The sequence below is a fragment of the Microcaecilia unicolor genome, chromosome 13, assembly GCF_901765095.1.
Source record: "Microcaecilia unicolor chromosome 13, aMicUni1.1, whole genome shotgun sequence".
NCBI classification, from domain to species: domain Eukaryota; kingdom Metazoa; phylum Chordata; class Amphibia; order Gymnophiona; family Siphonopidae; genus Microcaecilia; species Microcaecilia unicolor.
In genome coordinates, this window is record NC_044043.1 from 75,879,655 (window position 1) to 75,894,648 (window position 14,994).

The 14,994-nt window shown below is 47.6% G+C and overlaps 1 protein-coding gene across 3 annotated transcripts in view; it reads left to right on the plus strand.

Annotated features, from left to right (window-relative positions):
• The window catches only part of TNFRSF14 (TNF receptor superfamily member 14), a 188,578-nt gene that overhangs the window by 159,149 nt on the left and 14,435 nt on the right, over nucleotides 1-14,994 (plus strand). For 2 of the 3 annotated variants that reach the window (XM_030186190.1, XM_030186189.1), the window contains 3 exons: nucleotides 12,496-12,586; nucleotides 13,234-13,424; nucleotides 14,861-14,877. In XM_030186190.1, the coding sequence (XP_030042050.1) occupies nucleotides 12,496-12,586; nucleotides 13,234-13,424; nucleotides 14,861-14,877 (299 nt within the window). The remainder of the gene's footprint in view (nucleotides 1-12,495; nucleotides 12,587-13,233; nucleotides 13,425-14,860; nucleotides 14,878-14,994) is intronic. The other variant, XM_030186187.1, reaches the window with a different exon arrangement.

The window sequence follows — 14,994 nt, forward strand, 5'->3', positions numbered from 1 at the left end:
CCTGGCACAAACTGTATTATCGAAACTAAAGATGGACGTCCATCTTTTTCGAAAATACGATTCGGCCCGCCCCTTCACAGACCCGTTCTCAGAGATAGACGCCCATGGAGATGGGCGTTCGCGTTCGATTATGCCCCGCCACTTATACTTACTTCAAAGCTAATATCAAATCCAATCATATTATGATCACTGTTATCAAGCGGCCCAGCACCATTACCTCCTGCACCAGATCATGCGCTTCACTAAGGACTAGGTGTAGAATTTTTCCTTCTCTCGTCGGCTCCTGCACCAGCTGCTCCATAAAGCTGTCCTTGATTTCGTCAAGGAATTTTACCTCCCTAGCTTGTCCCAATGTTACATTTACCCAGTCAATATCGGGGTAATTGAAATCACCCATTATTATTGTGTTGCCCAGTTTGTTTGCTTCTCTAATTTCCTTTAACATTTCTGCATCCGTCTGTTCATCCTGGCCAGGTGGACGGTAGTAAACTCCTATCACTATCCTTTTCCCCTTTACACATGGAATTTCAATCCACAGTGATTCCAAGAAGTATTTTGTTTCCTGCAGAATTTTCAGTCTATTTGATTCAAGGCTTTCATTAATATACAATGCTACCCCTCCACCAATTCGATCCACCCTATCACTACGATATAATTTGTACCTCGGTATGACAGTGTCCCACTGGTTATCTTCCTTCCACCAGGTCTCAGAGATGCCTATTATATCTAATTTTTCATTTAGTGCAATATATTCTAACTCTCCCATCTTATTTCTTAGGCTCCTGGCATTCGCATATAGATATTTCAAACTATGTTTGTTGTTCCTATTTACATCATGCTTAGTACTTCACAGTATTATGGTACAGTCCATGGTACTAAGCCACGCAGATTACTGTAATGGAATCTATGCGGGATGCAAGGATCAAATCATAAAGAAACTTCAGATTGCCCAAAACACAGCAACCAGGCTTACATTTGGAAAAACACGTTTTGACAGCGCCAAATCACTCAGAGAAAATCTGCACTGGCTACCAATCAAAGAACGTATCACCTTCAAAATCTGCACGACTGTTCATAAAATTATTTACGGCGAGGCACCGGGATACATGACAGACCTCATCGACCTGCCAACCAGAAACACCACAAAATTATTATTATTATTACATTTGTATCCCGCGCTTTCCCACACAATGCATGCTCAGTGCGGCTTACATAGTAAATTGAAATACAAAGTTAATAGAATTTTAATAAAAGAGTAGTAAAACAACGTAAAGTCGGGCTTAGTAGTGTATGATAAGTTGAGCTAGATAATATATGACTAGGATAAAAGAGGGTAGACAGGATAGGATAGTGTAATTTGGGAGAAAGGGTAAGGAGGGATAAAATTAAGGAGAGATGGAAAGAGAAGGATGGGAGGTCATACCTAAACCTCCACTACCCAAGCAGCAAAGGACTCAAATACAAATCCACTTATGCAGCCAGCCTTTCCTACCTAAGCGCACAACTATGGAATGCATTGTCAAAAAGCAGTAAAAATTACGTTCGACCACCTAAATTTTCAAAAAGCACTAAAGACAGACCTGTTCAGAAGAGCATACCCCACCAACCCAACATAACAATACCTGGTCAGTTGCGGCACAATGTAACCAAAAACCGTAATGGACATTACCTGACTCCTTCCCCCTTTCCCTCTCTAAGTTCCCCCCAGCTGTACCTACCATACATGTATCTCCTTCTACCACAATGTCACTTTGTATTTATTCATACCATGTATTTGTTCTTATCGTAATCAGCTAACGCCGTTAACAGTTATATATAAGCTACATTGAGCCTGCAAAAGGTGGGAAAATGTGGGTTATAAATGTAACAATAATAATAATATTAATTTGCAATCTTTTGTCTGATTTTTATTTAAGGACACCTGATCTACTACGGTCTCTTTTGCAACCTCACTATCAGGATACCCTATCTTCCCTGTTTTGGAGATATCTTTAAAAGATACCTTATCCTGAACCATGCGCTTTTGAGCAACTGTCTGCCTTCCCTCCCCCCCCCCCCCCCCCCCCCCCCCCCCCCGTTTCTAGTTTTAAAGCTGCTCTATCTCCTTTTTAATTGCCGATGCCAGCAGCCTGGTCCCACCCTGGTTAAGGTGGAGCCCATCCTTTCGGAATAGGCTCCCCCTGTTACCGGAAATAATTTAAATGTTCTTAATATCCATTAAAAATGTTACAAAATTGTCACAGTCCTAATATGATATTTAAGAACAAAGAGCAGGGGATTATTTTAAGAGCACTCGCTAAAATTTCTCCACCAGTTGCTGATTAAAGCAACAATAATTACAATTGCAATGAATTAAATATTATCTCTGTTGAAATGCAGTGTCCTGTGTTTCCAGATTTAAAGTTATGCACCCAGGACACAAAGAGACTATATTTTTAGCTTCAAAAAGGTTTATTAAGCTACAATATGATTAATGTAATCATATAAATAAGGTTACAAATGAGAGAGAGTTTTTAAAAGGATCTTAGAACAGAGAATTTGTGCATAAAATAGAACAAAGTAACAGGTCCAAATCTTAAGGTTATAGGTTAACTTACAGTCCTTGTTACAAGCATGCTGTGATGAGCTGCATGGTCAGGGATGTCTTCCCAGCCCAGAGCAGCAGGTCCCAAGAGGAAGAGGTCCCAAGAGAGAGAGCTGGGCTGTTTCCAGGCCTTTTATAATGTTAGCAGAGAAGCATGGTGTGTGCATGTCCTGGATATTTTGCAAGGCATTATGGTTAATGTAGTCTGTTCACATGATCACATTATAAGTCTTTCCTTTCTGCACATGCCCTGGCGTCCATTTGTCTGATGGCTGATGGGAGGGGGCAGGTATACCTCTGATGACAGGCAAATGTTTTGTTTATGCTTTTCCTCTGAAGTCTTTGTCTTCAATGGGGTCTCCAGACTTTCTGTCTCTTGGGTCTTTGGTTTTCGGAGATGTCCTGATGAGTCTTCAGGTATCCACCTTAGTCAAGCTTTTGTTAGGTGGGAGGGCAGAGGAAGCTATATATCTCTCTTTTGTCTTTTAAATGTTCCCAAAGGGAGGGGGAGAGGAGCCAGTTCTGCTGCAGTGTCAAATATATTTTTAAAAGCTGCACAAATATATTGGTGTATATATATGTATCTGATCCAACACAACATCATGCTACACATTTAATTCTGATGATTAAACTCATATCACGCTACACCCCTTCCCCAGAAATATAAGCATAAATACAATAAATGAGGTAAACTTGAGAACAGCAAATTAAAACCTAGTAATGGGACTACCACAGTGTAATTCATGGTTTTAAATTAAGAGCCCTGTTTACAAAGATGTGCTGGCGTTTTTAGCGCATGATAAACGCTAGACACCCATATATTCCTATGGGTGTCTCTAGCATTAGAGTGTGCTAAAAATGCTAGTGTAACATACATGTAACAGTACTGAAATTCAAATAACAGAGATATAATATGATGTCAGCATAATACTAATGAAACATCTAATTAGCATACATTAGAACATTCAAATAGCATAGATATTATGCTAATGCTTTTCTACAATACAGCTTACCATGTAGCCAAGGGGCCAAGTGCAAATATATAGATGGGGACAAGATGGGTGATACAGAGTCAGTTGGGATAAATTCATGGGTGGCTAAACTCAAGGCAAGTTCTTTGTATAGTTAAACAAGATATAAGGAATTGATCTAGAGTTGCATTGTGTGTAGCTAGCTAGTCCAGGTGTAGAGTGGTGTATAGTCAGTCAGACTATGTATTAAAGGCTTGGGAGAAGAGCCAGGCTTTCACCTGCTTCCTGAAGTAGAGGTAGTCTCGAGTTAGACATAGGGCTACTCCTGAGAAGGCTCGCTGGCAGGTATCACATCATACAATTTCTTTTAATGAGGGGATAGATAGTGATGATCCTTGAGAGGACCTTAGAGGTCTCAAAGGTGTGTAAAGGGCTAACTTATTCTTTAAGTACTCTGGCCCAGTTTGTCTGAGGACCTTGAAAATCAAGCATAGAGTTTTAAATTTGCCCTGTAAGGTATTGGTAGCCATTGTAGCTTTTGCAGGAAGGGAGTGATGTGGTTTTGCTGCTTGCAGCCTTCTCTGTCATGCTGCAGCAAACTCTTTTTGGTTTGAGCAGTGTACAGGGCATTCTCCGAGGACAAGCAGGCTGCTTGTTCTCACGACTGGGTGACGTCCGCGGCAGCCCCCACCAACCGGAAAGAAGCTTCGCGGGACGGTCGGCACGCAGGGCACGCCCACCGCGCATGCGCGGCCGTCTTCCCGCCCGTGCGCGACCGCTCCCGCCAGTTCCTTTTTTTCCGCGTCTGGAGAGAGTCGTGCCTCGCCGCTCTCTCTGATTCAGCCGCCGGATTTTCGATCGCGTTTACGCCGATCGTGTTTTTTCTTTGTATTATTTCGGTATAGTTACCGTCCGGTTTCTTTTTAAAAAAAAAAAGAAACCCTGCGCGTGTGGAGCACGCGCTCCCTTTTTCCCTCGCTTCCAGCGGGGACGCAACATTGCGGCCTAGTGGCCGCACGGTCATTTTCCTTTTCGTGGTGTGATTTCAGCCACCATTGACGACTTTGACTTCGCCGACGCGATTTTTCCGTCGATGTCCACGAAGGTCCCGAGTGGATTTAAAAAGTGTGGTCGCTGCGGCCGGCCGATCTCGCAGACCGACACCCACGCTTGGTGCCTCGGGCCGGAGCACAATATCAAGTCGTGTTCTCTGTGTCTCGGTCTCCGGAAACGGACTCAGGTTGCGAGGCAAGTTCTGCGGGACCGTCTTTTTGGAACTTGCGCCGGCCCCTCGACGTCGACCTCGAAGGCATCGGTATCGACGCCCGGTCCTTCGGTACCGGTATCGATGCCCGAGACATCGGCACCGATGGCAGCGACCCCAGGAGAACAGGTCCCGTCGGCCCGCCGGTCCTCCGGTGAGAGTGGGGGTGAGAGGCCGCGTGGGCAGTCGGCCCCGGTCACTCCCTCAGCTCGTGGGCCACGGGACCGAACCCTGTCTGACCCGGTACCTCGAGACCGAGGGGGATCGACCTCCTCCTCCTCCATGCCCTCCGGCGCCGGTGACGGGCATCGTAAGAAAGACAAGAAGCGTCGTCACCGGTCGCCCTCGGTGCATCCGGATATCGGAGAGGAGGCGACGCCGAAGCGTCATCGTCGAGAGGAGAGGTCTCCGTCGGTTGTGGAGGTACCGACGCTTCGGGGTTCCGGCACCTCGGTGCCGTCTCCTGGCCCCCAGCAGCTTCTGGCGCCGACACCCCTACCGGCCCCACCGCCTTTCCCGGCAGCGGGCCTGGACGAGTGCCTCAGAGCCATCCTTCCGGGGATCCTGGAAGGGCTGATGCGCCAGGCTGTGCCGGCGCCGGGGGTGCTTGCGCCCTCGGCGCCGATGACTGTGGCGCCGGCGAGCTCTAGCCCGGCGCCGGGGCCGTCGACACCGCCGCCGCTTGCGGTGCCGGTCTCGACCGCCACGCAGGTGGAGTCCCCGTCGACGTCGATGGAGGGAGCTCCGTCCCCGCCGGCGCGGGAGTCCACCGCTCGACGACACCGAGACCCTGGTGCCTCGACGTCGAGCCGGGCCCGGTTCAGGACTCAGCTACATGAGCTTATGTCCGACACCGAGGATGAGGACTCGTGGGGGGAAGAGGAGGACCCTAGATATTTCTCCTCAGAGGAGTCTACGGGCCTTCCCTCGGACCCCATGCCTTCACCGGAGAGGAAACTCTCACCTCCCGAGAGTCTCTCCTTTGCCTCCTTTGTGCGGGATATGTCTATTAGCATTCCCTTCCCCGTGGTCTCTGTGGAAGAGCCGAGGGCCGAGATGCTCGAGGTCCTCGACTATCCATCACCACCTAGAGAGTCCTCCACGGTGCCGCTGCACAATGTCCTTAAGGAGACGCTGCTTCGGAACTGGGTGCGACCATTAACTAACCCCACCATTCCCAAGAAAGCAGAGTCCCAGTACAGGATCCACTCTGACCCAGAGCTAATGCGGCCACAATTGCCCCATGACTCAGCGGTCGTGGATTCTGCTCTCAAGAGGGCACGGAGTTCGAGGGGTACCGCCTCGGCGCCCCCGGGGCGGGAGTCTCGCACTCTGGACTCGTTTGGGAGGAAGGCCTACCAATCCTCCATGCTCGTGACCCGCATCCAATCATACCTGCTCTATATGAGCATCCACATGCGGACCTATGTGCAACAACTGGCGGACCTGGTCGAGAAGCTCCCGCCGGAGCAGTCCAGGCCTTATCAGGAGGTGGTCAGGCAGCTGAAGGCGTGCAGAAAGTTCCTGTCCAGGGGTATCTACGACACCTGTGACGTGGCATCTCGTGCTGCGGCCCAAGGTATAGTGATGCGCAGGCTCTCATGGCTGCGTGCCTCTGACCTGGACAACCGCACCCAGCAGAGACTGGCCGACGTCCCTTGCCGGGGGGATAACATTTTTGGTGAGAAGGTCGAGCAGATGGTGGACCAACTGCATCAGCGGGAAACCGCTCTCGACAAGCTCTCCCACCGGGCGCCTTCAGCATCCACCTCCACAGGTGGACGTTTTTCCCGGGCCCGGCAGGCTGCACCCTATTCTTTTGCGAAGCGTAGGTACAACCAGCCGGCCCGAAGGCCTCATCAGGCACAGGGACAGCCCCAGCGCGCTCGTTCTCGTCAACAGCGTGCGCCTAAGCAGCCCTCTGCGCCTCCACAGCAAAAGCCGGGGACGGGCTTTTGACTGGATCCACGGGAACATAGCCGCCCTACAAGTGTCCGTACCGGACGATCTGCCGGTCGGAGGGAGGTTAAAATTTTTTCACCAAAGGTGGCCTCTCATAACCTCCGACCAGTGGGTTCTCCAAATAGTGCGGTGCGGATACGCCCTGAATTTGGCCTCCCTGCCTCCAAATTGTCCTCCGGGAGCTCAGTCTTTCAGCTCCCATCACAAGCAGGTACTTGCAGAGGAACTCTCCGCCCTTCTCAGCGCCAATGCGGTCGAGCCCGTACCACCCGGGCAGGAAGGGCAGGGATTCTATTCCAGGTACTTCCTTGTGGAAAAGAAAACAGGGGGGATGCGTCCCATCCTAGACCTGAGAGGCCTGAACAAATTCCTGGTCAAAGAAAAGTTCAGGATGCTTTCCTTGGGCACCCTTCTGCCAATGATTCAGAAAAACGATTGGCTATGTTCCCTGGATTTAAAGGACGCATATACTCACATACCGATACTGCCAGCTCACAGACAGTATCTCAGATTCCGACTGGGCGCACGGCACTTTCAGTATTGTGTGCTGCCCTTTGGGCTCGCCTCTGCCCCACGAGTGTTTACCAAGTGCCTCGTGGTGGTAGCGGCCTACCTACGCAAGCTGGGAGTGCACGTGTTCCCGTATCTCGACGATTGGCTGGTCAAGAACACCTCGGAGGCAGGAGCCCTCCGGTCCATGCAGTGCACTATTCAACTTCTGGAGCTGCTGGGGTTTGTGATAAATTACCCAAAGTCCCATCTCCAGCCAACCCAGTCTCTGGAATTCATAGGAGCGCTGCTGAATACCCAGACGGCTCAGGCCTACCTTCCCGGAGCGAGGGCCACCAATCTCCTGGCCCTGGCTTCGCAGACCAGAGCGTCTCAGCAGATCACAGCTCGGCAGATGTTGAGACTTCTGGGTCATATGGCCTCCACAGTTCATGTGACTCCCATGGCTCGTCTTCACATGAGATCTGCTCAATGGACCCTAGCTTCCCAGTGGTTCCAAGCCACCGGGAATCTAGAAGATGTCATCCGCCTCTCCACCAGTTGCCGCACTTCACTGCTCTGGTGGACCATCCGGACCAATTTGACCCTGGGACGTCCATTCCAAATTCCGCAGCCCACGAAAGTGCTGACGACGGATGCATCTCGCCTGGGGTGGGGAGCTCATGTCGATGGGCTTCACACCCAGGGTCTGTGGTCCCTCCAGGAAAAGGATCTGCAGATCAACCTCCTGGAGCTCCGAGCGATCTGGAACGCACTGAAGGCTTTCAGAGATCGGCTGTCCTGCCAAATTATCCAAATTCGGACAGACAATCAGGTTGCAATGTATTACGTCAACAAGCAGGGGGGCACCGGATCTCGCCCCCTGTGTCAGGAGGCCGTCGGGATGTGGCGTTGGGCGTGTCGGTTCGGCATGCTCCTCCAAGCCACGTACCTGGCAGGCGTAAACAACAGTCTGGCCAACAGACTGAGCAGAGTCATGCAACCGCACGAGTGGTCGCTCCATGCCAGAGTGGTACGCAAGATCTTCCGAGCGTGGGGCACCCCCTCGGTGGACCTTTTCGCCTCTCAGACCAACCACAAGCTGCCTCTGTTCTGTTCCAGACTTCAGGCACACGGCAGGCTAGCGTCGGATGCTTTTCTCCTCCATTGGGGGACCGGCCTCCTGTATGCTTATCCTCCCATACCTTTGGTGGGGAAGACCTTACTGAAGCTCAAGCAAGACTGCGGCACCATGATTCTGATTGCGCCCTTTTGGCCCCGTCAGATCTGGTTCCCTCTTCTTCTGGAGTTGTCCTCCGAGGAACCGTGGAGATTGGAGTGTTTTCCGACTCTCATCTCGCAGAACGACGGAGCGTTGCTGCACCCCAACCTTCAGTCCCTGGCTCTCACGGCCTGGATGTTGAGGGCGTAGACTTCACTGCGTTGGGTCTGTCTGAGGGTGTCTCCCGGGTCTTGCTTGCCTCTAGGAAGGATTCCACTAAAAAGAGTTACTTTTTCAAGTGGAGGAGGTTTGTCGTGTGGTGTGAGAGCAAGGCCCTAGAACCTCGTTCTTGCCCTGCACGGAACCTGCTTGAATACCTTCTGCACTTATCAGAGTCTGGCCTCAAGACCAACTCAGTAAGGAATCACCTTAGTGCGATTAGTGCTTACCATTATCGTGTGGAAGGTAAAGCCATCTCTGGAGAGCCTTTAGTCGTTCGATTCATGAGAGGCTTGCTTTTGTCAAAGCCCCCTATCAAGCCTCCTACTGTGTCATGGGATCTCAACGTCGTCCTCACCCAGCTGATGAAACCTCCTTTTGAGCCACTGAATTCCTGCCATCTGAAGTACTTGACCTGGAAGGTCATTTTCTTGGTGGCAGTTACTTCAGCTCGTAGGGTCAGTGAGCTTCAAGCCCTGGTAGCTCATGCTCCATATACCAAATTTCATCACAACAGAGTAGTGCTCCGCACCCACCCAAAGTTCCTGCCGAAGGTGGTGTCGGAGTTCCATCTTAACCAGTCAATTGTCTTGCCAACATTCTTCCCCAGGCCGCATACCCGCCCTGCTGAACGTCAGTTGCACACATTGGACTGCAAGAGAGCATTGGCCTTCTACTTGGAGCGGACACAGCCCAACAGACAGTCCGCCCAATTGTTTATTTCTTTCGACCCTAACAGGCTAGGGGTCGCTGTCGGGAAACGCACCATCTCCAATTGGCTAGCAGATTGCATTTCCTTCACTTACGCCCAGGCTGGGCTGACTCTTGAGGGTCATGTCACGGCTCATAGTGTCAGAGCCATGGCAGCGTCAGTGGCTCACTTGAAGTCAGCCACTATTGAAGAGATCTGCAAGGCTGCGACGTGGTCATCTGTCCACACATTCACATCTCATTACTGCCTCCAGCAGGATACCCGACGCGACAGTCGGTTCGGGCAGTCGGTGCTGCAGAATCTGTTTGGGGTGTAAATCCAACTCCACCCTCCAGGACCCGAATTTATTCTGGTCAGGCTGCACTCTCAGTTAGTTGTTCTTCGTAGGTCAATTTCTGTTGTACCCTCGCCGTTGCGAGGTTCAATTGACCTGGGTTATTGTTTTGAGTGAGCCTGAGAGCTAGGGATACCCCAGTCGTGAGAACAAGCAGCCTGCTTGTCCTCGGAGAAAGTGAATGATACATACCTGTAGCAGGTGTTCTCCGAGGACAGCAGGCTGATTGTTCTCACCTACCCTCCCTCCTCCCCTTTGGAGTTGTGTGTTTCATCTTTTTGCTAGTCATTCAACTGGCGGGAGCGGTCGCGCACGGGCGGGAAGACGGCCGCGCATGCGCGGTGGGCGTGCCCTGCGTGCCGACCGTCCCGCGAAGCTTCTTTCCGGTTGGTGGGGGCTGCCGCGGACGTCACCCAGTCGTGAGAACAATCAGCCTGCTGTCCTCGGAGAACACCTGCTACAGGTATGTATCATTCACTTTACAGTAGTCTAGTCGTGATGTTATCCTGGCATGGACCACCATGGGAAGACTCGTATTATCAATCTATGGAGAGAGATTTTGTAGTTTTCGCAGGTGATACAAATTTTAATAGGTTGTTTGAATTTGCGGGATCAGAGTGAATGATGAATCTGGCAGTGATTTCTGACCTGTGATTTTAGGGGGAGTGTATACTTCCCAAAAGGTATTTTGAAGTCAGGTATTTGTCCACTTGTGTTAGGTATCCAGAGAATCTGTTTTGCTTGGGTTCGGGCGGAGTTTGATGTTGTTTGCCCATTCCTGAGTTGCGGTTACACAGGCAGTCAGTCAGTTTGCTCAAGGCTGTGGCTAGATCTGCTTCAGTGGGTATGAGTAATTGCACATCATCAGCATTGATACAGAATGTTGTGTCCATTGACTGAAGCATCCCACAGTTCAGTGCCTAAGGTAATGATGTGCTGTTGTTGAACAGATTTGATTGTTGGCTGTCTGACAGGATTTGAACCATGTAAATACTGTGCCACTGATACCTGTTTCTGCCAGTCTTGTAAGCATAATATTAGGATCCACAGTGTTGAAGGCTGCTGAGAAATCCAGCAACACTAGTATCAAGGTATATCCCATAACAGTTTCTGTGCAGATCATTAACAAGGGACACAAGAACTGTCTCTGTCCCATACCCAGGTCTGAAGCCAAATTGACATGGGTCTAGCCAACTATTTTCAATTAATCAGTCATTGAGTTGAATGCAGACTGTTTGTTTTTTGCCAAGAAAGGTATATGTGCTTGTCCTGATCAATGGAGCTCTTTTTCAGTAGGGGGCACATCATAGCTCTTTTTTGTTGGCAGTTAACAATTTTAGTGGCCCCTTGGGTGAGGCCTATGCTTGTCATTGTACTGCCTTTGCTGGGCAGGGGTCAAGAGGGCACGTTGTGGGCCGTAGACCTTTCAGGATTTTATCAAGAGCTTCCTCTGTGACCTAGTTTAATGAGTCCAAGCAGGTAGGGGAGAGGGACTGTTCTCCTCATTAGCTGGTGGGTGCTTTAATGGGATTGTCTGTAGGTCCTGATGGAGACCTTTAATTTTGTTTGCAAAGTATGTGGCAAAATCATTGCTGGTTAGTTGTGACTAGGAAGGCTGGTTCTGTTATGGGGTTTGCAGTGAGCTGTTTACTATTTTAAGTAGTTGCAACTTGTTCAATACGTTGAGAGAAGCATTATTTTTTGTCTGCTAAAGCCTGATGGTAGATTTCCATGCGTTTCTTACAGTTGAGCCTGTCTTCATCTAAATGAGATTTCTGTCATTTTCTTTCAAGTTAGCATCCTTGATGCTTAGGACCCATAGTTCTGGGGAGAACCATGAGGAACATTTTGTGCATAGAGCATAGGACCTTCTTTAGAGGGGCCGTTTTTTATAATGCCATTGCTAAGCATGCGTTCCAGATATCAACCTGTTCTGACAAGGACTCTAGGAAGTTATCAGCAGTCAGATTTGAATTTCCTTCCAAACTTTGGTTGGACCCATCTGTTTTACGTAGTCTTTAATAGAAAATTTGATCAGAAAATAATCAGTCCATGATACCACCAGCCTTGTGTTCAAAGATATTGACCCCTTTGCAGAACACCAAGACTAGCATATGGCCCTTTTCATGGGTTGGAGATCCTAGAGACGCCATCATAACCTGTTGCTTGGGGACACACCCATGCTGCTCCCATGTCAGTGTCCCCTTGCAGTCATGCACTAGAACACTTAGCTACCAAGTTATTCAATAATGCCTAAGTGCACTTACATGTGTACCTGCTGTTTCACCCCGTTTTGGTGTCATTGTGTAATGCAGAATCGATGCTTAACATGTTGTGCACTACATAGAATGAGGGGATGGTTTTTTGTTTTTAAAGCAGCACTTTTTTCTTGATGAGGAACTGGAGTGTGTCTCTGACCAGTCAAGACGCCCTACCCAGTTCAGTCTTGTCCAGTTCTCTGGCCTTATCTTACATATTTGAAGTATTTTTGCAGTGTAAAACTTTCTATCTAGAGTTGCTTTCTTAGAAATTGTTTTACTAATGCAGCTGACCAACCTGTCATGTCACGTGACGTTTTCCCTAAAGTAAGATAGCATTCAATTGTTGTATTCATGTCAATTAAGAAAAAGTTATATTAAATTCCCAGGAAAATTGACTAATGATAGTCACCCTTAGTATTGTTGAAATAAACTCAGCTTGAGACATCTGGGGCAATGTTTTATGTTTTTGTATTGCAGGCACAGAAACAACAGACACTGTGTGTGAAAGCTGTCCTGAGGGAACATTTTCAACAGGAAACATGTCACAGAAGTGTGAACCGTGGACTAAGTATGTGAAATGTGCTGCTACTGTTACTAGGACTGGGACTCTGGCAGAGAGAAATCTGTTGGAAAAAAACAAGAAAATTACTGTCACTCAAGTGGTCTAGTGCTACAGTAGCACTATGCTGATAGGTACATTTTCTACATGTGGTGGTCTGTCTTACATCCTACTTCTGCATGAACTGTTTCCTCCCAAAATGAGAGCAGATCCATCAACGGTATGTGATCAGGGTATAATTAGTACAGTGTATCATGCCGTTTATTTAGGGACCAGTTCTGGCTATTGGCAGGGTTACGTACTGGGTAAGCGTCTCAGCCATGATGATAAGAAAACGGTGAATTGAGATAAAGTGCTGTTTATCATAAATATCACCAAAATACAGATGTGTGAATCAGCTCATTCACAGTTTCAATAGGATCTACATTAGGAAACCTTACCTGTGTTACATCAGGTGAATATAGAAGGAAGCACAGTTCTTAAAGTCATTGCAGGTGTGTTAAGTTAACCCAATTAAAAGGCTACCTATACACCTTGATTGTAGACTAACACAGCAGCTCCACGGCGTAGTTGTAAATCACACAAACGGCTTTAGTTTTGTGAGTACAGAATTAATTTGTTTGTTTTGCTATGTGCTCTTTTTCCTTCCTCCTTAGGTGCACAGATCGAAATATGATTGAGGTAAAATCTGGAACACACAAGTCAGATTCTGTTTGCATAGTGAAGACGAAAATTGTCCCAGTGGTATTGGGTATAACATCCCCCTTTGTTCTGATTGCTGTCTTTGGTGTTCTATATTATGTATGGAGAAAAAAGAGGCCCTTTGGTTTCCCACATTACTATTCAGGTAAGCGGAGAGCCTCTAGTTCTAAAAATGCATTTAATATTAGGGTGCTTACCAAACTGTACGTTTATCCCCGGATTCTCTATATGGCACTGATCCAAGATTTGCACCCAATTAAATTTTCTAATGAGCCAATTAGTGGCAATAATTGGGTGCTAATTGACACTAATTTGGATTTTTACACACATCTTGCTGAGTGCTGTTCTAAAATAATATACTCCCAAATCCCTTAGCATGTAACCCAAAAGGGGAGGTGCATTGGTGGGTCAGGGGCATTCCTAAAATTCGCTCATAGTGTTAGAGAATATTGGGGATGTGCGCCTCATTGGGTTCCAGGAATTATACCTAGTTTCAGGAGTCCTGGTGCTCAAATTTGAGCAACAAAGTGGGCACTCAGAACTGTTCCATAATGGTCACTCATCTGATGCAGCTAGTGGCGAAACGAGTGGCCCTTGTTAAATTGATTGCAATTTTCAACCGACCAACTTTTGGAAATTTTATGAGGGGTATGGATTTGTGCTGGATTGTGTCACTGTGAAACAAATAATCGCCTACTTATTTTCATAAAATTGACTTAAAATAGGAAAAAGGACTGCTTTCCTTCCCTGATCTAAACATGCCCACAGGAACGCTTTTTTTAAATTATTTTTGGCATGTTTAGATCAGGAAAGAAAGCAGTGTGTGTGCATTCAGTTTCTACATCTGTGTGTAATGTCTTCTTTCCACACTTGCACAAATAGCAGGCATGTATTTGTCCTTAATAATTTGTTTACAGAGGAACAGAGTGGGTAGTTGGCTAAAAGTGTTGTACACTCTGAAATCCATGTGTGCTTTTAGCTAAATTTGAGCAGGGCGCTTTACAGTCAGGCCATGTTTCCTGGCTAAATGCCTTTGAAAATGGTCCTCAAGGTAACTAAAGTTGTGGGGAAAAAAGATATTTATAGAAACAGATTTTTAGAATCCAGCTCTGACACTTCTAAATTCAGCACAGAGTGGATTTTAGGGGGCATGCGATGAAGCTACAAAGTAGTAAATTCAATACAAATTGGAGAAAATTTTTCTTCACTCAACATGTAATTAAACTTTGGAATTTGTTGCCAGAGAATGTGGTAAAGGCGGTTAGCTTAGCAGAGTTTAAAAAGGGTCTGGACGGCTTCCTAAAGAAAAAGTCCATAGACCATTATTAAATTGACTTGGGGAAAAGCCACTGCTTATTTGTGGGATAAGCAGCATAAACGTATTGAACTTTTTCGGGATCTTGCCAGGTATTTGTAACCCAAATTGGCCACTGTTGGAAACAGGATGCTGGGCTGGATGGACCTTTGGTCTGTCCCAGTGTGGCAATACTTATGTACTTATGGATTCCTTTGCATGGTGTCTAGATTGTAGGAAATAAAACGGAAATACATTTAATGATACATTTGTTCTTTTTTTCACAGGCTGCTGTTCAAAAGAAGTGAGTATCGAGTTGTATTCCTTTTGATTACTGAATCTTGCCATGTTAAAGGTGCAGCAGAGCTTTAACAGAGCAACATGGAAACACTGGAGTCACAAGCTTATAGGACTCCTCTGT